The sequence below is a fragment of the Carlito syrichta genome, unplaced genomic scaffold, assembly GCF_000164805.1.
Source record: "Carlito syrichta isolate Samal-C Ts95f unplaced genomic scaffold, Tarsius_syrichta-2.0.1 Scaffold301625, whole genome shotgun sequence".
Taxonomy (NCBI): domain Eukaryota; kingdom Metazoa; phylum Chordata; class Mammalia; order Primates; family Tarsiidae; genus Carlito; species Carlito syrichta.
The window spans coordinates 14,946-37,974 of record NW_007245721.1 but is presented as its reverse complement, the minus strand read 5'-3'; the positions used below and the strand labels follow the sequence as shown (position 1 = coordinate 37,974).

The following is a 23,029-nucleotide window of genomic DNA, read 5'->3' as shown; positions in this document are numbered from 1 at the left end:
AGGCCCAGGTAGGCTGGCAAACAGCAGAAGGCAGAGGTGGGTGGGGGCAGGGGCAGATGGGGAGAGGCCAGGGGCAGGCCCGGGGTAGGTGGGGTGGTTGAGCTGTGGCCGACCTGGATCTCAGCAGCCTTCATCTTGGAAGCCTCCAGCACCTTGATGAGCTCCATGTCATCCACAGGGTTGCCCTCGGAGGAGCTGAGCCGGTACAGAATCTGGTCTTCAATATCTTTCAGCTCCTGACGCATCTTGGCATTACTGATAATCAACTGGTTCTTGGCTTCTTCCAGATCAGGTCGCTCCTCAGCCACTACCTGGCCCAGTAGCTGGTCCTCTAGGCCACTGCCAGAGGCAGGGAACACCATGCCTATAATGGCTGGTGGGCCCTGGAGGGCCAGCCTTGAGCCTGCTCACCTACCTACCTATGCTCCTGAGCCTCTGTCTCAGGCTGCAGGGCTAGTGCAAAGCCTGCCTTCAAAGTCACCAGTGCTTATTTGGCAGCCTGGAATCCTAGTAGGGGTTGGCTAGTTAGATGTGGACAACACCTCCCCAGCTGGAGAGGGCTATAGGTGACCCATATGGACAGACCTTAAGGATGCTTTCATCCCTTGGTTTGTGGAGAAGTTCACAGTGGCCACTGAAATAGAGACCTTAGTATGAAGCAGGCCTGTGGGTGTGGGCTCTGTATGAATGGCCAGCAAAAGTCATAGTGCCTGGGCTTATGAAGCAAGGGTAGGAAGCAGGGCTGGGGTGCAGGGAGCCAGAGTGTGCCTGACTCAGGGCTCTGGGACAGCTTGAGGGGTGAGGGCACAGGGTTCTGCAAGAGCTGAGCTGGAGAGGGGTGCCTGGAGGAGGTGAGACTGGTGCTGGCCAGGGAGGCTGTGGCCCCTGACCAGGGTTTCAGATCAGCTGGGTGCATGGGTTCTTAGATAGAAACGCTGGCAGGTAAGAAGAGCTGGTGGAAGGGCTAGAAAGGCCAAGAATGGCAGAGTTCCTGGGAGGGAATGGGCAGAGCCTTTGAGTGGGGGAAAGTATCTGAGTCCTAGCCTGTGGGTAGGAGAGGGGCAGCCAGGCAGGTGGAGGCAGAGCTGGTGCTTAGGAGTTGCAAGGGATGGGGGCTTACCTGGGCGACAAGGTAAAGTTGATTAGGGTGAGTTTGGTGGAGACCTCAGGCGTGTAGTGTGGGTTGGGTAGCTTGGTGGTGATGTACATCCTGAAGTCCTCATGGTAGGGGATCACTGTGTCCCCTAGCTTCAGCACCGTGTTCCCCTGCTGCTTGTATGTCTGTGGCAGGTGGGACAGGCAGGTGCTGTGGCCTGGGCTTCACCACTGTAGCAGGGGATGGGGCTGCCCTTTCCCTTGTCCAGGCCTACAGATACCTCCCCTCCCCCCACACGCCCACCTGCTTGAGCAGCACAGGCTCCAGGGCTGGGTCCAGCTCCTCGCCTACATTCTCCAGAAGACATGGCTTGCCAAAGCGGATGGCGTTCTCCATGCTACGCAGGAAGTCGCGGTCACTCAACTTAAACACGTCCAGCCCATTGTCCTTCTCCTGCAGGGAAGGGGTCAGGTAGGGATTGTGAGGGCTGATATCCCGTCTGAGTCTCAACTGCTCCTCCTGCCCCTGCTAAGCCTAGCTGGAGAGGTGGGTAACGGTGCTGGCGGGTGGACTCACCATGTTTTTGATCCATTTATTGGCCTGGCTCTGAGGGTCGATGAAGTGGGTCCAGCGCTGGGAGAACTGGTTGATTACCCCATTCTCCACTGACAGTGTGTCGTTGGGGAGGCCAGCAATCTGTGGAGGGCCAGGCGCTAGACTGGACCAGGGCTCTCCTACAAGCAGGGTCACCTGGGGCATCAGCTACTCCTGGCTTTGTGCTTTGGCGATGGACTTCCTGCTGCTCCTGACTGCACCCCCTTGGAGGTGGGGGGCAGGCCACAATGTGGGCAAGGACTCAGCACCTAGGGACTCCTGCTTCTCGCCTCCTGGGCTGGTTCCTGATGCCCTCCTTCGCTGGGTCTTTCTGTCTTCTTGCCCTCTGAGTGCTCTCTAAGTGAGACCATGTTCATGGCACCCATTACCCATCCACTCTCCAGGCTTTTGCTCACACTTGGCCTCTGCTCACAGCCTCTTTGTTCACTTCCTTTGCCAAATATTCTACCCTTCAGGGTCTGACTCAGACATGATTTCTTTTTGGAAACCTTTCTTAGCCCTCTTGACACTACTCCCCAACCTCCACCGCCCAAGTCTTAAAAGTACCCCTGAAAGCCGTCTCCCACATTTATCCAGCATCTGTGACACACTCAGCCTACCTTTCTCCTCCTCTCCTACCTACTATACTCTTGCTGGGTCTGGGAGGGTTCAGCCAAGGTAGCCTCAAGCCAGGCCCCAGAAAGGAGGATGAGAGGAAGATAGGCGGCTCCTGGCCCAACGTGGGCCATACTATAGGCCCTGCCTGGTCACTTCTGCCCCCAGGAGACACACCTGCCATGAGCGGATCTTCACAGGGTTCCCCAGCGTCCCAATTAGTGTAGGCTCAGAGGTGTGCGGGACATTGCAGGTCGTAAGCTGCTTGACCCAGCTGTCATAAAGTGCTGTGCGGTACTGGCCCTGAGGAGATGTCAGGCTCAGGACCACCCCACCACAACACCCACGGGGCCCTCCCCACCCCCACTACACCACAGCACTCAGCAGTTGCACACAAAAGTCAGAGCTCAGAGTAGAGCCTGACTAGACATCTGTGTTCTAGTCCCACCTTGGGTGAGTCCCTTGGCCTCCACAAACCTCAGCCCCTCATCTGTGGAGCAGGGGAAATGCTAACAATGCTCACCTGAAAGGGCAGTTGTGAGGATTAAATGGAATACACAGATGGAGTGTTTGCAACTGTAAGGCAGAAGTGTGAGCGCTTGTTTTCTCCCTAGGTGGGTTTTCTGGCTGTTTTTGCACATCTGTATCCCTTGTGCCTTAGAGCGCCTGGCTCAGAAGAGGGTGCTTGAGAAGTGCTTGTTGAGTGACTGAGTGAGGGAAGAGCTACCCTGTAGACTGCCCCTCATGGAGGTGAGGCCTCGAGGAAGGGCCTCTTTGGGAGGCGGGTCAGAGGCAGAGCTGAGACTCCTTACCGTGAAGGGGCCCAGGTAGGCCACAAAGCCAGCGGACACCAGCACATCACCAGCGATGTTGTTGAGTGTGTATTCCAGGTTCTCCACTGCCTCCTGCCAGCGCACCTTCTCATCCGACAGCCCGTTGATGAGCTGCAGAGGCAGCCCCATGGAGTGGGTTCTGGGAGGCTGGGCTGGGGGCCTGGGGCTGACCCTGCTCGCTGCAGCCCCAGGGACTGCCGGGGAGGGTGTGGGCAGCGGCCCCAGGACCCATCCACACCCTATCTGGGCCTGGCACAGCCTCAGGCCTTGCTGAAAGAGGGTGCATACCTTGTCGGCACGGCCCAGCCGCTGCTCACACTGCTCACACTTCAGCTCCAGTTCCTCCTTCTTAGCGATGCATTCTCGGTACTTGCCCTGCATAATGGCAATGCCATCCTCTACCTCACGCAGGCGCTGCTTCGCCTCCTCCAGGATCCTCTGTGTCACCTCCAGGTCGTCCTGGGCCTCCCGCAGGGCTTGCTGCAGGTGGAGAGTGAAGGGCTAGCTTGCCGAGTACCTTAAGGAGGGGAGCCTACCCCCACCAGCTCCACTCAGCCCTCACCCGCTTGGGCTCCACGGCCTTGGCCACGAAGTGGTACTTGTGCATGGCGCGCACCCACTGGCAGATGGAGGTGCAGGCCTTGGACACCTTGGCAATGGCTGCTGGCTGGAACTCTTCATTGTCGATGTACGGCTGGATGGCTTTGATCACCACATCCCCAATGTTGTCCTGGGATGGGAACCCTGGGCCTCAAGAGACTGCTTCCCAAGGGTGACAGGGGAAGGGCTCTGCTGGGAGGTGGGGCCTGCTGAGGAACCCTGATCCTGCTTTATGCTGCATGTCCTGTGCAGACCTCAGCATAGATGTCCTCCTGAAGGAGCAGCATAGCCCAGAAAGGTTGGCTAGGAAAGGAACTTCTCTGTCCCCAGGATTTCAGATAATATAATTACAGAGTTCTTTGTGGGGATGCTATGGTGGCCTAGAGATCTGATAATACACAAGGCCCCATTTAAAAGCTTATTTAAAGACAAAGCCTGCTGCCTTAAAGCAATACCATCAGCAAGTGCAGAGATGAGTAAGTGGTTCTTACCCAACCAGGCTCATGATCAAGGGTGATGTTCCTACCCCAAAAGCCTACCACACCTACAGGGCTCTTGTCCTGCTCTGTAGTTCATGATGGGCCCTGGCATTTGCATTGCTCATGAGCACCCAGAGGCCATGGCTTGGGCCCAGGGAAGCCTGAGCACTGGTCGTGAGCACTCCTGGCCTTGCGGAGTCTCTCAGAGGGGCTTCATCAGGCCTGTAAGGCCTTTGATCTGATGGGAGATGAAGAGGATGGGGAAGTTCATAGGGGGTCCAGCTGCTGCTGAAATGGGTATGGGAAGTGCCCAGGGCACAGACACCAACACATGGTGGTGGGCCGTGGCCTGTGTGGGATAGGCAAGGCCCCTGGCCCACTTCTGGACTGCAGAGGGCCCCTCCAAAGGGGCTGTGGACTCCAGGCTAACCTAACCATGGCATAGCCCTTGAGTAAGTACATGCCCATGGACACTGACAGCTCCAGATGGACAGACTGAGAAACACAGAAACAGGGAAGCTGAGGCTGAGGGAGAGAGGTGATGACTGAGCAGATGATGATGGTCTTGGCCAAGGCCTGGGGATCACAGGGAGGGAAAGGCATGAAAAAGATTCTTCAGGTTGAAAAGCTTTGGAATGACTGTGGGTGATACAGGGCACAGGAGCCTGCCCAGGTCCTAATGTCCTCAATACCCTTCCGTTGGTGGGTCAGTCTGTCGCCCCACCAGACCAAGAGCTCCTTGGGGCCAGGCTCTGGGTCAAGTTAGCTGTGTGGCCCTCAGGACCACGTGTGGTGCTGGCAGTGGTGAGGTGGATGGAGACAGATGAGACAGAGACCACAGCATATGCTCTTTGGCTTCACTGCTCTGCTGAGCCCTGTCCTCACGCACTGGCTGGACAGGGTGCCTGGCATGCTCACCTTGTCAAACTTGAAGAGGCTCTCAAGAAAGCGCCCTGGGTCCTGCAGCAGCCCCTTGCCTGGCTCCCAGTAGTCGTCCACCTTGGAGCCCGGCTTCTCTCCAGGTACCTTCTTGGGCTTGATGCCCTTCATGATGCACACGGCTTCTATGACTAACTTCACGCCTGGGGGAGGCCGCTGCATGGCACGCACCTGCCGGCCCAGCCACAGGCAGGAAGGTCCATCACTGAGTGGGCAACCCTGTGCAGGGACGCTGCAGAAAGGCTGGTCCCACTAACCAAGTCCCTGAGGTCAGCCTTTGCTGGGGCTCCTCCTACTCTCCCAGGTGCCCATGCTCCTGCCTGGGCCCTGGGGGCTGGGTTTTAGCCCAAGTTATGCCCTCTCCTCTTGGCACATGTCCCCAAGGGACGTGCACAGGGAGGGCCTGGGGACAAGGACCCAGGAGAACACCAGAGAGGGATATGAGAGGGAGTGCCAGGAAGTGTCTGGCTTCCCACCTCTGTCACGTCGTTCTTGTTGAGGTTGCGCAGGCTGGCCAGTGCCGCATCCAAGGCTGGCAGTGCCTCATCCAGGTCCTTCTGGGCATCATCGGCGATAGCTTGTGCCTTCCTGGCCTTCTCGTTGGCCTTGATTTCCTCTGCCTGCACTGAATTCCGGGTCTCCTCAGCGATGGCCGTATCCACCTGGGGGATGGGAGGCAGGGAGAGCCCAGTTGGTGGCCAGCGGCAGGTGCAAGCATGCCCTCCTCTTTCTCCTCTCTGCATCATAGCTTCCCCAGACGGAAGGATATAAGTGTTGGGGCATCCTGTTCTCTCCAAGGGCCTTCTAGCTGTGATAGGCCATACAGATCTTGAAACACCAGGAGCCCCTTCCACATCCTGAGTGCTTACCACAGGCCGGACAAGGGGCTCACGGCTTTACAAGTGTGAGCATAAGTGCCCCACAGGGTAGAGCCCCCTAAGCCCACAGGCACCTTCATGCAAGACAGAGAAAGGGCTTCCTCCTGCCTTTCTTCTGGTTTCTTTCTATCTGCTGGAAAAATTTGCAATGCACTGACTCTGCAGAGCAGGACACTTGACTGCTTCTGCCAGAAAGCTGTCATAATGAATACATAAATCTGCGATGTCTGCCGTGAGGCTCAGGCTCTCAAATGCGGGGCTTCCTGCTGTGCAGAATCTGCACACCCATCTGCAGCAGCCCTACCACCCAATCCATGCTGTGATGATCGGCATTGTTTGGGTTGTTTGGATTCCTCTGCCTTGCTCTTCGCCAATCCCCCTCCCAGTGCAATGCCTGTCACAGACCAACATTCAATGAATAAATGATGACTACTAAGTGAGGAACCTGAGCCCACAGAGGCTAAACAGCTTGTAGTGGTCAGGCAGCTAGTGATCTTGCAATGATGTGGCAATGCAGAGCATCCCCAGACAGAGTCAGGCATGGGGGGGCCCGGGAGCACCCCCAACCTTGATCTGCTCCATGGTGAGCATGGTGTCCTTGGCAGCCTCCTCCAGCAGGGGGCGCATAACCTCCAGCTCCTCCTGCATCTTGGCCACGTCCTCAGAAGTGCGCAGTAGCTGGGGTTTGGGGGCACAGAGAGGAAAACAGGTGTGACAGAGAAGAGAGAGAGCCAGGCCTGCTGGACTGCCCTCACTGATGAGAGAGAAGCCGTGGCCAGCAGCATTAGTGGCCTCCAGCTGCCCAGTGGACCCTAGAGAAAGGGGTTCAGTCCTCCAAGAATCTGTGGGGTGCTCTGCTTTGGCCTGGCCCTTGGCTGGCAACTTTTGTTCTTTCGGTGAGCAGGGAAGCTACCCATTCAAACATCGCAGGCTGAGATTTGAAAAGCTGGCTGGGTCACTCTGGCATCAGGGCTAAGACCAAGCGGGAAGGACCACAGGCAGTTAACAGTTGTCCACAAGGCCTCACCCAGGCCCACCTTGTCGAGGCCACTCTTCATGCGGTTCTTGGCAGTTTTCAGCTCCAGTCTTTTCTGCCCGATGAGGATGGAGAAAATATTGAGTAGCTCCAAGTAACTCTTGGGGGTCACATAGTTGTGGCGGGCCAGCTCTGCCAGGTACACAACACACTTCTTGGACACTGACTGGTGGATATACACGCAGACCTGAATCTGTGGGAGAGAGACCACTGATGCTGGCCTGGTAGAGGTTCCAGCAAACACAGGGCACCAGGCGTCCGTGAAGCCACTGCAGCCTGGTCCTGAGGAGGGAGCCATGGCAGGAAACTGCCTACCTCTCACACTCTATGATTCTCACAACCTCCAGGTAAAGGTCACCTTTTATGAAGATGAAAAGCCCAAGGCCCAGAGAAGTCAGGGGCTGTTCAAATTCACACAGCAGAAGAGTAGCTGTCAAGAGTAGAGCTGTCTTTGAAGGTTGACCTGGGTGTCTCCCAGCTCTTGGCCCAGTATCCCTGTCATAGCCCCCATGACCTTCCTCTCTCTATGAGAGCCTTAGGGTGGTGCCCTCTTTGGAGGCTGGATCTAGGGGGAGAGAGGATATAAAACCTCAGCACAGCTGGGCAGGGAAATGTTGAGTTCAACCTAGCTCCTGTCCCCCCATCCCCATGATCATCACTTTCTTGGATTGGACCAGAAAAATCCACTCCTTCTGTGGTTTCTGGAGTTGTGTCAGAATCTTTTAGAAGAAAGCTGCCATGAGGCCCTCAGGGAATAAGGGCAATAACAACCATGTAGCTATGTACCCAGCATGCTATGTCACCATGATGACCTGTGGCATTGCCTATTTTACAGATGAGGAAACAGACTTTGATAGGTAAAGCTGTCTGACCTACCCTCAGTGATGGGCCTGGGACTCACCCAAAAGCCCTGAGCCCAAGCCCAAAACTAAACAGTTCCCTCCTGAGGGCTTGCTCCTCACCAAGACACCTACCAGTCCTTCAATTACTTCAGAGGAGGATTCCAGTTCTGGGATCTCATTTAGGAACATGGTGGCCACAGACTCCAGGGCCTCTGCTGGCCATGCGTTAAACCAGTCAATGGTACAGCAGTTGACCAGGGAGGGGAACTGCCGCAGGCGAGCTCGGAAGACCTCTCCAATGGGGCTGGGAAACCAGGAATCCAATGAGGCCCAAAGATACTGATGAGACCCCTAGGAGCCCCGGACCCAGGACCCTTGCATAGCCCTGTGGCATGGCCGCCAAGGTGCATCAATACAGGCTGCCTGGGCCCAGTGGCATGGTGACCAGGCCCCAGGCCACTTCTCCTCATCTCAGGGTCAAGGCCTCTTGTGTCCCTGGGACCAGCCCCACCTACCACCTGCTGCCCCAGCATGCCCAGTAACAGCTGTCTGTACCTCATGCACAGTACCATGTGGATGTTGCTGCGCACACGCCCAGTGTAGGCAGCCATGAGGTTGGCCTTGGTGGGCTGCAGACCCTGCTCCTGGATATAGGGCCGCATGGTGTTGATGATCTGGTCCTGCTCTTCCGTGGTATAGAGGTTGGGAATGTCGCCCGAGTTTAGGACATTGTTGATGTCCTCCAGGAAGGATTCATTCTTGATCTGGGGAGGGAATAAGCATGAGGGAAGTCTGCATGTTAGACCCCATTGGCACAGTCTCACCGGACTTTTACAACAGCCCTGTTTGACAGACCATGCCACCAAGACTCAGAGAAGTCCAGGATCATACAAGTAACCTCTTGAGGGACCTCATAGTCATAGTCTTGGACTTGCACCCAGGCCTATCCCCGATGCAGAGCCTCTGAACATAACCAGTGGCCTGTGGTAGGGCCCTGGGTCCTAAGTGAGGGATGTGGCATCTTACTTCTCACTTCCAGGTCTCACTCCATGCCTCAGTTTACTCACAAGAGGAAATCAAGGCCACAGGCAGAGATGGATCCTTGCCCATCTCATATAGCCCAGGCCTGACTTATGTCAGGGGGCATTCTCACTTTCCTGACCAACTCAGTGGCTGCTTGAAGGAAGCCCTAGGGTTGGAATAGGGCTGGGAACAGAAGGTGCTTCGTCCAGGGTAGGGCACATTCTGGGCTTTCAGCCTAGGCCTTTGGGTCCAACCCTGACCACCAGCCAGGTTTAAGTGCTGCTTTATTGTCTTGTGAGTCTTGTGAGCCCAGAGCAACAACTTCTGTCCTCAGAGACATGGGGAGAGGCCTCACACCTAGGAAGACACAGAGGAAACAGCCTGCAAAAGGAGAGTCGTGGGTCCCCAGCACTTTGGGCACAAGTCCTGTGGTCCTTGAGGTAGGAAGCCATCAGCTAGTGAGTGGTGTGACATGGTACTGAGGCCTTCTTTACTCTTGGGGCATGGGTAATGCTCTATGTCCCCCTTAGCTCTGAGAAGTTGGATTTGGCCCCATACTTCTGACCTGCCCATCTATGGCCCCACCTGGTCCCAGCGATCCCTTCTGAGATCTACCCCCATGACAGTGAGCTGGGCACAATGGACTGACCACCTCTTCAAGGATGCTACACTGGGATGAGGTTGTGTCCAGCCCGCCTGATCTCTGTCCTCTACCGTGGTGGTGGCACCTGAGTGTCTGAGAACAGGAAGGTGATGGGCAAGCTCTGCAAGCCCGCCTTGAGCAGGACCTTCTTGACATCTTCACGCCACTCGGACATGCCGTAGTTCTTGGATAGCTCAATCTGGAAGCACTCATATTCGGCCCTGGAGGCAGGATTGAGGTATGCCAGGGGCTTGGGGCCATGTACAGAAGGTCTGCCCCAACCATCTGGAGTCTTGCTCCCATCCCAGGCAGACTGCAGACCTGCCAGGCCCTGAACCTGCTCTCTTACCTCCAGACCTTTGCTCGAGCTGTTCCCTCAGCCTGGAATGCCCTTCCCGTCCATCATCCCAGCTCCAATTCTGAGAGCAACCCCTGGCTACTTCCCCTACTGATCCCTCGGGGTGCCTGCAGCTACACCTGTCTCCCCACAGCCCCACAGGGCACTGCTCCTGCCTCTCCTCAGTTTCCAGTCCTGCTAGAAGCCCAGGGGCAGGGCAGGTCCGCCACCAGCCACCCACTGCCCACCATGCCTGGGGGTCTCACATGTGTGAGGCGAGCCGCGTGAGGGAGCTGCGGCCGCTGCCGCCCACGCCCAGCAGGAGCGCATTGCCCAGCGCCTGGCGCAGGGTGCGGCTGATGCGGCAGATGTGGCTCATGGCGTCCATGAAGAGGACCAGCCTCAGCTTGGCTGTGTTGATCTGGTTGTAGTCCTCCATGTACTCCTCGATCACCTGCATCATCTGGGATCAGGGCGGAGATGGGGAGAGCAAGGTCTTTCCCACTACAGGATCTCCCAGCTCCCCCAGGTTCTCTGTCCTGACCCTGGAACACAGAGTGCCGTGACTGCTCTGTGACCTGGCCAGCTACATATGCTCCTCTGCAGGCTTGACCCCAAGCCAAGCTGGGGCCTTGAACATTCCCAGATACTGACAAACTTGTTTAGGTCACTGCTGAAAACATTGAGGGATCAACCATGTTGCTAAACATGTAGAAGCACCTCCACCCAGCCAAATTCCTGAGACCCTCATATGGACTCCGTAACACCCCTGCCCCCAGTTGCAGACACATGTAGGTAGAACATCCCTTGTCTTCTCTCTGTATGTAAGTTCTCTGATAACCACTTTGGATTGATCATCCAGCAGGGAGTGCTTTTTCCTTTGGAATCTCAACTGGCCCCGTCTAGCGTTGGTTTGGGGCAGTCTCTTGTGGGGAGTTGCCTGCTGCTACTTTTGGGGTGACTCTAGTCATGGGCTTGGCTGGTCAGAACATCATGTACCAGGGCCCTCCCTGACAGAGGCTCACCACCCATCCCATGGCTGGTCCTGTTCCTCCTGTGCATGTAGCAATGTGGGGCCTTAAGAAGTTAGGTCTTTAGCTGGGCATGGTAGTATGCATCTGTAGTGCCAGCTACTTGGAAGGCTGAGGCGGAAGGATCACCTGAGCCCAGCAGGTCGGCACTGGGGTGGCCGTGAGTGTGCCACTGCACTCCAGCCTGGGCGACAGAGTAAGACTCCAACTCAAAAAAAGAAAAAAAAAGTTAGGTCTGACTGAATGAACACAGAAGCCCAAGGGTCAGGGTCAGAGCCCTGCCTGCTCCTTCTGGGGCTTACCAGGCTATTTGACTCTGGGGCCCTGGTGAGTGCTCCTGGGAGCTAGAGAGGATATCTGTGCAGAGACACTGTCAGGAGGCCCACTTCAGCCCTGCAGCTCTGAGGCCACTGATTGAAGATTCTTCCCTGCCTCTTTGGGATCCTGACTGACACCTGTGGTCTTAGGATCCCTGCTGCCCCTCTTTAGTGGGATGATAGCCCCTCCTAGTTTACAGAGCCTGTCTCAGTTGAAGCACAGCCCAGTCAAGGCCATGTGCAGAGCCTGCTGGCAGGTGCATCTGCTGACAAAGGACTCAGTGAACTGTAGGGTGCTGCCTGAACCTCTCCATGCCCAAGCCCTCTGCACAGGCTTGTCCTCAGAGATGGGCCAAGCATGGGCTGCTGGCTGCAACCATTCGACAGGTGAGCAAATGAGGACTCAGAACAAATACTTGCTGGAAGTCCCCATACTGGCGTTCTAACCCAGTGTCTGGAAACTCTGATTTAGTATGGTAGTCTGTTAGTGGTAACTGCAGAGGGCCTGGGCCCCAGGGGAGCAGATTGGAGCAGACCTTACCGGGGCAGGGTGCCTACCCGAGCTCCTCACCTTATTCTCACTGGTGATGAGCTCATAGGACTTGATGTCAGAGCCTGGCGACATGAAGTCCCCGTAAAGAATGGGCTGGAAGGGACAGACCTTGTCAAAGGCCACCTCCCACTCCTCCATGTGGTTCTTGAGGAGCTTGTCAAACCAGCTGCGGTCCTCCTCATTTACCAGTCGGTCACGGAACACGCGGCAGTTCTCATGATACCATAGTCGGAGCAGCTGCACCTTGTCCTGCAACAGCCCCAGCATCAGTGCCCAACATCCACTCTGGGACCCTCAGCCATCTCTCAAGATGGTTGGGCCACAGCTCCTGGGTCCCTGACCTGGGCCTAGTTCTCCCACCACAACCTGGCCAGGGCCATGCCCAGGAGCTGTTGGCAGGTGCGTCTACTGGCAGACTAAGGACCGAATGAATTGCATGGTGCTGTCTGGGGTTCTCCCATGCCCCACCTCCAGGTCCAGTTGGCCAAGTGCCCTCTGGGTGCCCAGCTCCACCAGCTGGTCCCAAGCACCTCAAAGTCATCACTTCCCCCTCTTTTAGGCTTCATGGCTCCCCTCGCCACAAGACTGTAAGGGATGTCTGATTCTTTTACTACCTTCCTGACACTCTCCCCACCAAATCCCACCCTACCACACTCCATCAATCCCTATCCACTCACCAGGCTCCACTGACATGACCCACAAATCTTGGATCTGTCCTATGTCTCCATCTCTGTTGCCACCTCTGTCCCAGCATCCCTGCCCCTTTCTGGGTGACTGGACTGCCCTGAGGAAGCCCCAAGCTTTTCTCTTGACTCTCTTAACTACAGGACCAGGGCTGACTTCTATCCTGTTCACCCCATCTCCCCACTCCTGAGCTCCACACCACTGGCCATCCAGTCCCATTCCAAAATACAGGTCTGTCCCGCACCTGCCCCCATGACTCCCCATCACCCTCAGGACAAAATTCGAGCGCTATGCTCACAGCCCCCCATGTGTGGTCCACGCCTATCCAGTGCACCTGACACTCCACTACCCACTACATTCCTGTTCCTTCCACCTGAGTGTCTTTGGTTCTCAGAGAATACCCCACTTCCTGTCCTTTCAAGTCTTCTCACACACAGGGCCTCCACCAGACACCCTCTTTCTCCCTTGTCTTGTCTGGCTCCTTCTTTTGTGTGACTCCCATCCAGGCATGGGTTTCACCTGAAAGATAGGGCTCATCTGCGCCAAGGCTGGCCTCTTGAGGGCCACCTGGCACTCACATGTCCCAGCCTCCTCAAGGCCTGTTTGGGCCAGGAAGGCCTGAAATTGGTGGGACCAGGGAGGGTGGTTAGGGCAGTGTGGGCACTGGGAAGGGTGCCTGTCAGATCCTCACCTCGACCTTGGCTGGGTCAGCCATGAGCATGCCCTGGAAGACCTTGGAAAGGTCCCTCAGGTTGAAGGTGTAGTGAGACTTGGCTGGAGTGGGCAGCAGCTGGGAGGTGATGGTGGCATACACCATGATGGTGGCTTCCACAAGGGGATCCGTGAAGTGGGCGATGTGGGGGGCCCCCGCTGGGGAAGAATGGCCTGAGTCACACAGATGGGAACTTCCTCTGCAGTCCCTGCAGACCCTAACCTCCCCATCTCTGCTTATGCTGTCTCCCCACAATGCCCCTGCCCCTGCCTGAAGGCTTGGATTTCACGCACCCTTTAGCCCCATCTCAGATGGTGTCTAGCTCGAGGTGAGGAATCTCCTGCACTGTACTCCCTTTTACATCTTTATTACTAACATGGCCTGTGGGGCACTGGGACTCATCATGGAACTGGGGGCACTAGCGAGGTCAGTGCTAAGCAGAGCCATTACTGCCTTGCCCTATGAGACTAGGGCAGACCTGAACTTATCAGCTCTAAGTCACACATGGGGAGGGGTCACATGGTCCACACAGGCCTCAGGAGTGCTTAGTGGTGGACAAGGGAAGCCTGGGGTGTAGTCCTGACCTTTGGACTCACTGCTCACCTTGTAGCTGCTGCAAACTCCAGCCTGCATGTCACCACTCACATACCTATTTGCTTGTTCCTTGAAAACAATCCAATTCTTTGCTGGTAACCAAAATCTGTCCCTGGAACTTGGGGCAGAGGGATTTCCCAGAAGTGGAACAAAAGGAAAGAAAGGGCAAGCGAGGGGCTTGTCTGTCGACACAGGCACTGTTCTAGGTACTGGGCACAGACGGTGACCCAAACAGACACACTCCTCACTCTCAACAAGCTGACATTCTTGTCGGAGAGGCAGACAATGAAAGATCAACAAGTAACGAAGACAGTAAACAGGTGACAAGAGCTACAGGGAAACCTGCAACAGGAGAAAGGTTTAGGGAACACAAGGCTTGGGCTTGGGGGGTGACTTCACAGAAATGCTGGCAGAGGCCTCCCTGAGGAGGGGCACATTCAAGCAGAGACCTGAAGAAGTGAAACGCAAGCATGTATACAAGTGGAGAAAGAGTGTTCCAGGCAGAGGCAAGGGCAGAGGCTTGGAGGTGGGAGCAGGCCTGGCATGTTAAAGACCAGCAAGGAGGGGCTGAGCAGGAGGTGATGAGATCACAGAGGTGGTGGGGATCAACTGAGGATGGCTCTGCCTGGCCCTGCCAGGATCTGGGTCCTTCTCTGGATGAGACAGGTGAGCAGAGGACATGGGTAAATGTAGGGTGAATGGAGGACTGTAGGCGATGAAGGCAGACACCTGAGACCAGGATGGGCAAGGAAGGGGTGGTGAGCAGCAGTCGGTCAGGGTGGGTCTGAAGGGAGAACCACAGGCTCCCTGACAGGTGAACTGTGGTGTGAGCAGAGAGAGGGAGCAAGGATGGCCCCAAGGCCTGGTCCTGTCTGGAGCAACTAGAAGGATGGAATTGCCACTGCCTGAAATGAGAAGAGAGCCCGGGGCAGGAGGCATCCGGGAGTTTGGACTTGGACAGGTTCAATCTGAGATGGCCCATGAACATCTGAGAGATGTGAAGCTGGACTTTTAGGGAAGAGGTCTGGGCTGAGGATGTGAACCTGGGTGTTGTCAGCACAAAGATAGTCTTCACCATTAGAAGTGGGATGAGACTGTCTGAGGAGAGCATAGTTGGAGAGAGAAGAGGCTGAAGACCAAGCCCCAGTCAATCCAAGAAAGGATGACCAAGGAGGGATGAAGCCTCAGAGAAGCAAGCTTGGGGGGAGAGAGCATCTGCCTGGTCAATTCTGCTGACCCTGGGGAAGATGAGGACCAGAAGCTGACCACTGGTCTGGCCACACAAGGCCACTGGTGACAAGAGTACTCTCAGGGGGATTGTGGGGGTGTCTCAAGGGAAAGTGGAAGGGGAGGGCTGGTGCAGCAGAAAGAGACAATACTTTTAAGGAGTTCTGCTATCAAGGTGAGCAAGAAATGGGCAATGGCCTAGAGTGGGGGTGAAGGGGGCCAAGAGAGTTTGTTCTGTGTTTTGATCATGAAGATGGGAGAATGGGGACCTGTTTGTTTGCTGCTTGAATGGCCCACTGGTGTTGGGGGAGGGGTGAAGCCACATCCCCAAGCAGGCCCAAGAGGAGGGCCTGGCTTACTCTGGAGCAGAAGTTCCTTCTCGTCACAGGAGGGAAGACAGGGCCATTAGGGAGGCTAGATGCAGGGGAGCAGGTGGGTACAGAGGCTCAGACAGGGAGCTATCTTCTGATGGCCTCTTTTAGCTGGGGGTCGGGGAAGAGGTGGGCATGGGAGAGGAAAGAGACTGAAGTGGTTAGCCACCCTGCTGTGATGACTGGCAGATCCATGAGGGATGCTGCCCCCCCATCACCCCTTGCTCTCCTGCTCACACTTACTCCTTGCTCCTTGGAGAGTACCGGCTCTCTCTTGAGCTCTGGTTCTTCACACAGGGCAAGAGTGTGACAGATTCCCTTATTCGTTCATTCACCGTGCATCTGCTTTGCACCTACCATCAGTCAGATACTAACCCAGACATGGAAGGTCTGTCGGGCTATAAGAATGGGTGAATGAGCCTCTGAGGCAGTTAGGGTTGGTGTCAGCTTGGCTCAAGGTCCCCACATGAGCCTGAGGGTGGTGCACTGTGGTACCTCGTCCCAGCCTCAGCACACCCAGCCAGAGCCCAGGGCTCAGTCGGGAACCAGTGCCCCCTTCCCACCCGTCTCCTCCCAGGCCCTACCCAAGCCTGCACTTACGCCCAGGCTCCCGGTAACTTTTTTCTCCAAGGAGTCCACCTAGAGGGTTGAGGGAGAGACACAGGGCTCAGAATTAGTGGACCTCTTGCTGTTCACCTTGGCCTGGGAAGCTCCCAAAGCAGCCACTGACCACCCCGCTTCCTCCGAGCAGCATACCCCGACCCCTAAGCCATACATGCAGGGAAGCCCTGGCCCGTAGCCCCTGGGGGCAGGGCAGGCCAGGGCAGGGAAGGGAAGGCCTGGTTTCATCGCTCACTACCTGGCACAATGCCAAGTAGAGTCCAAAGCTCAGAATGCGTGTTGGATGGGAGGCAAGCTGGTGGGGAAAACTACATCCTGGGAGGGCTTTACCCCAAGCCTCACGAAGGACCAGGGTCACTTTGTTCATTCTATCTTGATGGCTTTTCCTGATTTACAAGAGTAACATCCTGCCACATTTCCAGGCAAGTGCCAACATATACATGTGTGTATATGTGGGCGAAGTGCATACATGTAGGTATATATATCCAGCAATCACCATGTGCCAGGCTTCATGCTAGATGCTCTGCATGAAATACCATACTCGATCCTCACAATTTGGAATGACAGGTACTAATATTCTCACCATTTTACAGATGAAGAAACTGAGGCTCAGAGAGGTTCATGAACTTGCCAAAGGTAACACAGTTGAGTGAGGAGCGAAGTTGGGGTTGCAGTCAGTGGTTCGGCCACTCCACCCTTTCCAGTGGCTTCCCAGCTGTCTTTGGTGTGGCTTACCTGGGCTGGGCTTCTGCTTTTGCCCATAGCCTCCTCCACTCCCACCCAATACTCACCCATCCAGTTGCTGAGGATGGTAGAGAAAATGCGTTTCTTGCTGACCTCATCCATCTCAGTGAAGGATAGGTAGTTAAAGTGGCGCGTCAGCCGCGGGGTGATGGCATTCCTGCCTCCACCTGGAGGGCCCATGGCACAGACAAAGTTGATGTCCACTAGTTTCTTGAAGGCTCCTGGGAGGGGGTAGGGGACAGAAGTCAGGAAGGGCACTACCCAGGGCTGATTATGACTTTTGTGGGCCCCCTCCACCACAAAAATTAAAATTATTAAACTTTATAACAGTATTGGTACAAAGGCAAACACATTCACATTATACACTGAATTCTTTTTTTTACTGCTACCCAGGGCTATTTATGACCTTTGTCGGCCCCCCTACCACAAAAATAAAAATAAAAATTATACTTTACAACAGTATTGATATAAAGACATTCATATTATACACTGAATTTTTTTTTTACCTAAAAGTTCATTCCTGCCCCTGATTTTAAGAGAAATTAAAACATTTTTGTGGGGTCCTAAGAGTATTAGCTTTCAGCCCCGTGCCTACTGTACCCCTGCCCAGCACACCCAGTTCTTGCCCTGCTGGCCAGTGGGCCGAACGTACCAATGATCTTGCGGTCATACCAGCCACCATGGTCCATCCACTGGCGCAACAGTTCGATGGGTGGCTGCGCACCATATGTCTCCAGGGCTGGCATGTTCAGGTCATCGATGAAGAAGACAAAGTTGCGCCCCAGAGGTGGCCCGAACACACCCTTCCGCCTGCCAGGAGGGGCTGTGTGAGCTCAGCACCCGTGAGCACAGGTATCTGAGAACTCAGGGGTGACAGGATGGCAGCTCTGCCTCTGGGAAGCCCTCACTAAATTTCAGCCTCCTCCAAATTGCTAGACTTCTTGACCAGCCCAAGTGTCCTGGGACCTCTTGGGTCAGTTGACCTGTGTGAACTCCCTTAAGATGAGTCTTGCCTCCCAGGCAGGTGGATGACAGGCATGTCAAAGACAGACACACAGCTCTGCCCGAGAGCCCAGCCCAGGGTGAGTACCCACCCATGGAAAGGCTCTGTAGGAATTCTTGATGCAGAGAAAGCTTTGGAGCAGTCTGCAAGGGAACCCTGAGCCCCTTAGAGAGCTGATGGACTCCCCCTAGGAGGTTTCTGGTAAACCCAGGAGCATAATTTGGTGGGGAGGTAAGACAGCAGCTGGTTCAGCTAGGCTGGGGGGATGCCAGGGCCGAGGAAGGAACGAGGGTGCCCTGCCTCTTGTCCAGCTTGCTGTCTATGATGTCCTGCGTCTGGTTGGCTGAGGTGCGGGCTGAGAAGGTGAGGAAGTGGCTGATGTACTCCAGTGGCAGGTTCTTGAGGAGCTTGTCAGAGATGGTGAGTGTCTTTCCAGTGCCCGTTGGCCCAATGCACAGCACCTGGGAGAGCAGGGATCGTGCAGGTGGGGCATACACTGGGCAGTGCTCAGAAGGTGCTGGGCCTTGGGATGGGCTGAGGTGAGGCATGGCGGGGCACTCACAGGCTTCGTGTTGGTGAGCAGCATACCCAGCAGGTAGGACATCTGTATGGTATCCATGGTGGGCACAATGATGTTGCAGTAGTTGGTGTCTGGTGCCATGGTGAATGGAGCTGAGGAGTCCATCCACTTCACCCACACCACCTAGAACCACAAGTGGCTCAGAGGTGGGCCTGGAATCTCTCCCTGCCCCACTCTTCCCTGTGGCCCCGGGGCCAAGTGCAGCAGGGTAAGAAGCTGCATTGCTGGGCCTTGGCAAGAGGATGCTGGAAAGGGGCTGCTTCTGATAGAAATGGAAAATTCTGTGCCCTGCTCTCTGCAAGGGGTGGGACTCTCAGCACCAACCACTAGACTGGGGACTCTGAACACAGCTGTCCAGGTGAGAATTCCCTGCACACAGCTGCTCAGTTGAGATGTTCCCTAGGGACTGCCAGTCTCTGAGTCTCTGCAGGAAGGGGATACTTTGGGAATTGAACAACCCAGAATGCAAAGGTCTGCTGTTTAGTTTCAGGATACCTCAAAAATGTAGGGGCCAGAGCTATGGACGCTGGTGTCAACCGGATGCTGAGAGGCCACCTGGCCTGGTCTCTCCCACCATCCTTGCCTGTGTGAATCCCTTCACCCATAGCCCTAACCCAGCTTGCAGACCTCCCTTGATGGGGGGCTCACTATAACCAAACCAATATTTCCCACTGGGGACAGTTCTGATCGTCAGAGCTAAAAGTGCCCTGTAAGCCCCTGGCAGGACCCTGCACAGTGATTGTCAGGTCTCTGCAGATACTCTCTGCCTCTCTCCTTCTGGGTTGAGGTCCTGACCTTGGGATGAGGGTAGGCTCATGGAGCCCTTCCTTGCTCAGTAGGGATAGGGACACTGAGGTAAGCCATAAGGATTTGTGGCATCCCCCACAACTTCATGGAGCCATCTCTGAGCAAATGGGGCTTTTAAGTAGAACAAAGGCAGCCATTCCCTGAGTTCAGCATCAATGGGGAGGAGGCAGTGTGTATGGGGAGGAGGCAGTGTGTATCCATGGGGAGGAGGCTGGGAAAGGAGGCACTCTAATGGCTCCCAGTTCAAGGTTCAAGCCCAGCTCTGCCACTGAATGGTTGAATGAAACTTGTGAGCCTCAATTTCCTTCTCTGGGAAAAAGGCACAATAATAACCACCCCACGGGTCCATGATGATTTACGAGGTGATACAAATGACCCCCAGCCCCAAACCTGGTGGCCATCAACATGGCCTCCTCTCTGTGGTCATTATTTGTTGTGAACAGACACCAGCCAGTGGGGCCCTCTCTATCCGGTCCCCAAGTTGTGCCTGCAGCCACCTGCTTGCCCTCTTCTTCTTCATCCTCATCTTCGTTGGTGCTGCTGATCCCTGCGTCATCCAGCCTGTAGTCGAATACCAGCCCCTCTTCTGGGAAGGGCAGAGTCAGCTGCCAAAGACCAGGAGGACGATCAGGCTGTGAAGCCCAGTGGGTTTGTGTGGCTCCTGGTCCCTGGGGGCTGCCGACTCTCACCTGTTCAGTTGTCATCTTGATCCTCAGCCAGTGGCTGAAGCTGGTGCGGCTATTGCTGTCCCCTGTGGCCCCCACACTCCAGATCAGGGAGAAGATGAACCAGGGCTCAATCAGCTCTGGGATGCGACTCAGCTTTTCGGAAGGTATTTTCTTGAGACCCTGGGGTCAGAGGGAATGGCATCAGGCTAAGATAGGAACAGCACTGAGCAAGCAGCCTGAGGAAGTGGGGCAGGGGCGTGTCTTGGCAGATCAGACAGGGGTGGGAGAGTTTCCTGTGACTGTGCTGCACAAATTCAATTCTCTTTTCTAGGGCCAGGCAAGGGGAGTGGGGGCGGGGGGCATGAGGGACCAGCATCCAGCCCCATGGCTCAGGCCTGTACCTCTCTCGGCAGAAAGGGCTTAAAGAAGCAGTCAAGCAGCTTGAGGAGGCTCATGGTCAGGTTGCTATTGGTTGAGGTAATCACCTCCTTCACCGAGAACCGAACGAAGTTGATGGATTCCTGCAGGGAGCGAGCACCTGGCTCTCACAGCTGGTGGCCACAGTGCCCCACTGCCCTGCCTAGGGCCTCACTCACCTCCAGGAAACTGGCGAAGAGGGTCTTGAAATGCTCCTCACAGGGCTTCAACAAGGCAGGGAGCTTCCTCAGCCAGCACTCAACAAAGGGTATGAGGCCCAGGATGCTGGGCTCCAGGTACACCATGCCACAGCGGGATACTGTGGCTGGTGAAGCCACCGCCAGGTCTTGCACCTCGAACATCATGGTCATTGCCTGGTGCCAAAATGAACCGTGTGAGTGGGTGGGCTGTTGGTCCCCAGGGCTGGGGAAAGAGCTGCAGGACTATAGGGAGGGGTTGCCCACCCTGTAAGTGGAAGAGGCTAGTACGCCATGGGGCAGAGGCAGTGCTGGGGTAGGATGCAGGAAACTTTGGGCTCTCAGCTGATAATATGGCCCTCCTAGGATCCCTGAAGAGGGATTCAAGTCAGTAGATTCCTGAGATTTTCTGGCTAGCCTGGGACCAGGGCAATTTTAGCATCCCTGGAGGCCTGGGGAAATCACCTGGCAACTGTATGCTCTGCTCCGAGCCCCCTCAAATCCAGTGCACACGGACACAGGTCCACAATGACTGCCAAGTATTCTTAAGAGGACTCAAGAGCTCAACTCAGTGTGGACACTGAGGCCTGCCACCCACACACCAGGCAGGTCTCTGCGGTTGTCTATACCACTTGTCCCCCAGACCCCAGGCACAGTGCCAGGATTGGGTAGACACCTGACCTAGACTGGGCCGACATGTCTGAAAGTGGGCCTGGGAGGCAAAAGGCAGTATCAGCTGAGGAGCAGTGGAGACAGTAGTCATCCTGTTCACGTGCCTAGGAGTCACAGAAAGTGGGTCTGCCCAAAGGGTGCACTGAGCAGCTATGCAGGACACATAGAGATGTGGGAGCTGGAGCCCGGGAGGAGCGCTGGGATCCAAACTTGAGCTTCTGCTGACTGGAGGGTTCCTGGGTAGGTAGTGGTGATAGCCTGAGACATATTCATGACCCAGAGAGGGAAGAGTAGAGGGGGACAGACCTTGGCAGCCTCCAAGCCCACCCAGTCTTGGAGGAGAGCAGGTGGGCGAGCAAGTGGGCATACCTCTGTGAGCTTGATGATCTCCCCGGAGCTGAGGCACAGCTTCTTGTTGTCATCCAGCACCGTGTTCATGTTCTCAATCCAGATGGCATCTACCGGCCCATCGAACATGTACCACTTCTTGTTGGTGTTGGAGGTGACGGCCCCCACCCGGATGAGGGAAGAGAAAATCCCATCTGTCCTGTAGCACCAGGGAGGAGAGGATTGTAGTTGCTAGGGGCTACAACGATGAGCACAGCTGGCTCCTAGGGAAACCTGGCTGCTGGGTTGGGGTGGCTCTGCTTTATTTTTTCCTTCAATGTATTTGTTCTTTTAACAATTATAATAGGAAAAAATGGGACTTTTTTGGTGTAACATGGTGTAATTAAAACATGTGCTTGGCCAGGCTCAGTGGCTCAGCCTGTAATCCCAGCACTTCGGGAGGCCGAGGTGAGTGGATTGCCTGAGTCCGCGGGTTCGAGACCAGCCCTGACAACTTGGTGAGGCCTCGTCTCTACAATAAAATTAAAAATTTAGCTAGGCATGGTAGCACGCGCCTGTAGTTCTGGCTACTTGGAAGGCTGAGGCGCAAGGATCACTGGAGCCCAGCAGGTCGACCCTGGGGTGGCCATGAGTGCCACTGCCCTCCAGCCTGGGTGACAGGGTGAGACTCCAACTCAAAAAAAAAGAAAAGAAAAAGAAAGAAAATTTGTACTTATATCTCCCCACTCCCCCGATGAATCTCCACTAAAATCACATTAAAGGAAGACAAATGGGGAAATCCTCACAGGAAAAAGGGAGTAGCAGGGAGGGCGACAGCAGAGATGGAGGAACACAAAGTTCTGGAAGTAAATGGAAAGAGATGGAGATGGGGTAAATGGCAGAGCAGAGAATACAGGGTCGTGAGAAGTGGCCAGGTCCTGCCACAGAACCCAGGGAGGCTCATACTTCAGAGGCACCATATGCCGGGAAGGGAGCGGTAGTGATGACAAAGATTCTATGCTTGGCCAAATCTGAAGCTCCTGGACCTTCTTCTAGGCCCATCTGTGTACTTTCTTATAAAATCCAGTTTTAGTAAAGAACCATACTAAGTCCATTTAGCACTATCTGATCACCCTCAAAATCTAATCAGGTTTCTTACCCTCCACAACCCCACAGGTGATGTCCGATCCTTCTGGCCTGTCTTCAGCTAGAATCCTGTTAGGTTTGTCTAGCTGGAATCTCCCTTACCCCTGGTGTTTCCTCTGGATTTTCTGGATTTTCTATCTACTGGCCCCTACCCTCCCCCTGGCTAGAAATTCCCACTTGCCCATGTTGCATTCGGAGTTGAACCTGAGATCCCATTGCAATGGTCCCTATACCTATCATGATATCATAATTGTCCAGAAGAAATTCTTCCTCATCACTCATTAAAAAGTAACATTGAGGCCGGGCTCGGTGGCTCAGCCTGAATCCCAGCACTTTGGGAGGCCGAGGTGAGTGGACTGCCTGAGCCCGCGGGTTGGAGACTGGCCTGGGCAACTTGACGAGACCTCATCTCTACAACAAATCAAAAAATTAGCCAGGCGTGG

General features: G+C 55.2%; 1 protein-coding gene across 1 annotated transcript in view; it reads right to left on the bottom strand.

Annotated features, from left to right (window-relative positions):
- Positions 1 to 23,029, bottom strand: part of DNAH1 (dynein axonemal heavy chain 1) — a gene marked incomplete at its 5' end in the record, with an annotated part of 44,259 nt that overhangs the window by 6,738 nt on the left and 14,492 nt on the right. The window contains 28 exons of the mRNA XM_008054983.1: positions 114 to 339; positions 1,121 to 1,281; positions 1,400 to 1,549; positions 1,673 to 1,792; positions 2,483 to 2,608; positions 3,118 to 3,249; positions 3,427 to 3,618; positions 3,701 to 3,868; positions 5,136 to 5,327; positions 5,633 to 5,818; positions 6,602 to 6,712; positions 7,072 to 7,263; positions 8,045 to 8,216; positions 8,468 to 8,676; positions 9,664 to 9,799; positions 10,182 to 10,378; positions 11,835 to 12,065; positions 13,192 to 13,370; positions 16,005 to 16,043; positions 16,817 to 16,990; positions 17,422 to 17,579; positions 18,073 to 18,233; positions 18,335 to 18,475; positions 19,657 to 19,764; positions 19,849 to 20,007; positions 20,229 to 20,348; positions 20,424 to 20,618; positions 21,483 to 21,660. Coding sequence (XP_008053174.1) covers positions 114 to 339; positions 1,121 to 1,281; positions 1,400 to 1,549; positions 1,673 to 1,792; positions 2,483 to 2,608; positions 3,118 to 3,249; positions 3,427 to 3,618; positions 3,701 to 3,868; positions 5,136 to 5,327; positions 5,633 to 5,818; positions 6,602 to 6,712; positions 7,072 to 7,263; positions 8,045 to 8,216; positions 8,468 to 8,676; positions 9,664 to 9,799; positions 10,182 to 10,378; positions 11,835 to 12,065; positions 13,192 to 13,370; positions 16,005 to 16,043; positions 16,817 to 16,990; positions 17,422 to 17,579; positions 18,073 to 18,233; positions 18,335 to 18,475; positions 19,657 to 19,764; positions 19,849 to 20,007; positions 20,229 to 20,348; positions 20,424 to 20,618; positions 21,483 to 21,660 — 4,513 coding nt within the window. The remainder of the gene's footprint in view (positions 1 to 113; positions 340 to 1,120; positions 1,282 to 1,399; positions 1,550 to 1,672; positions 1,793 to 2,482; positions 2,609 to 3,117; positions 3,250 to 3,426; positions 3,619 to 3,700; positions 3,869 to 5,135; positions 5,328 to 5,632; positions 5,819 to 6,601; positions 6,713 to 7,071; positions 7,264 to 8,044; positions 8,217 to 8,467; positions 8,677 to 9,663; positions 9,800 to 10,181; positions 10,379 to 11,834; positions 12,066 to 13,191; positions 13,371 to 16,004; positions 16,044 to 16,816; positions 16,991 to 17,421; positions 17,580 to 18,072; positions 18,234 to 18,334; positions 18,476 to 19,656; positions 19,765 to 19,848; positions 20,008 to 20,228; positions 20,349 to 20,423; positions 20,619 to 21,482; positions 21,661 to 23,029) is intronic.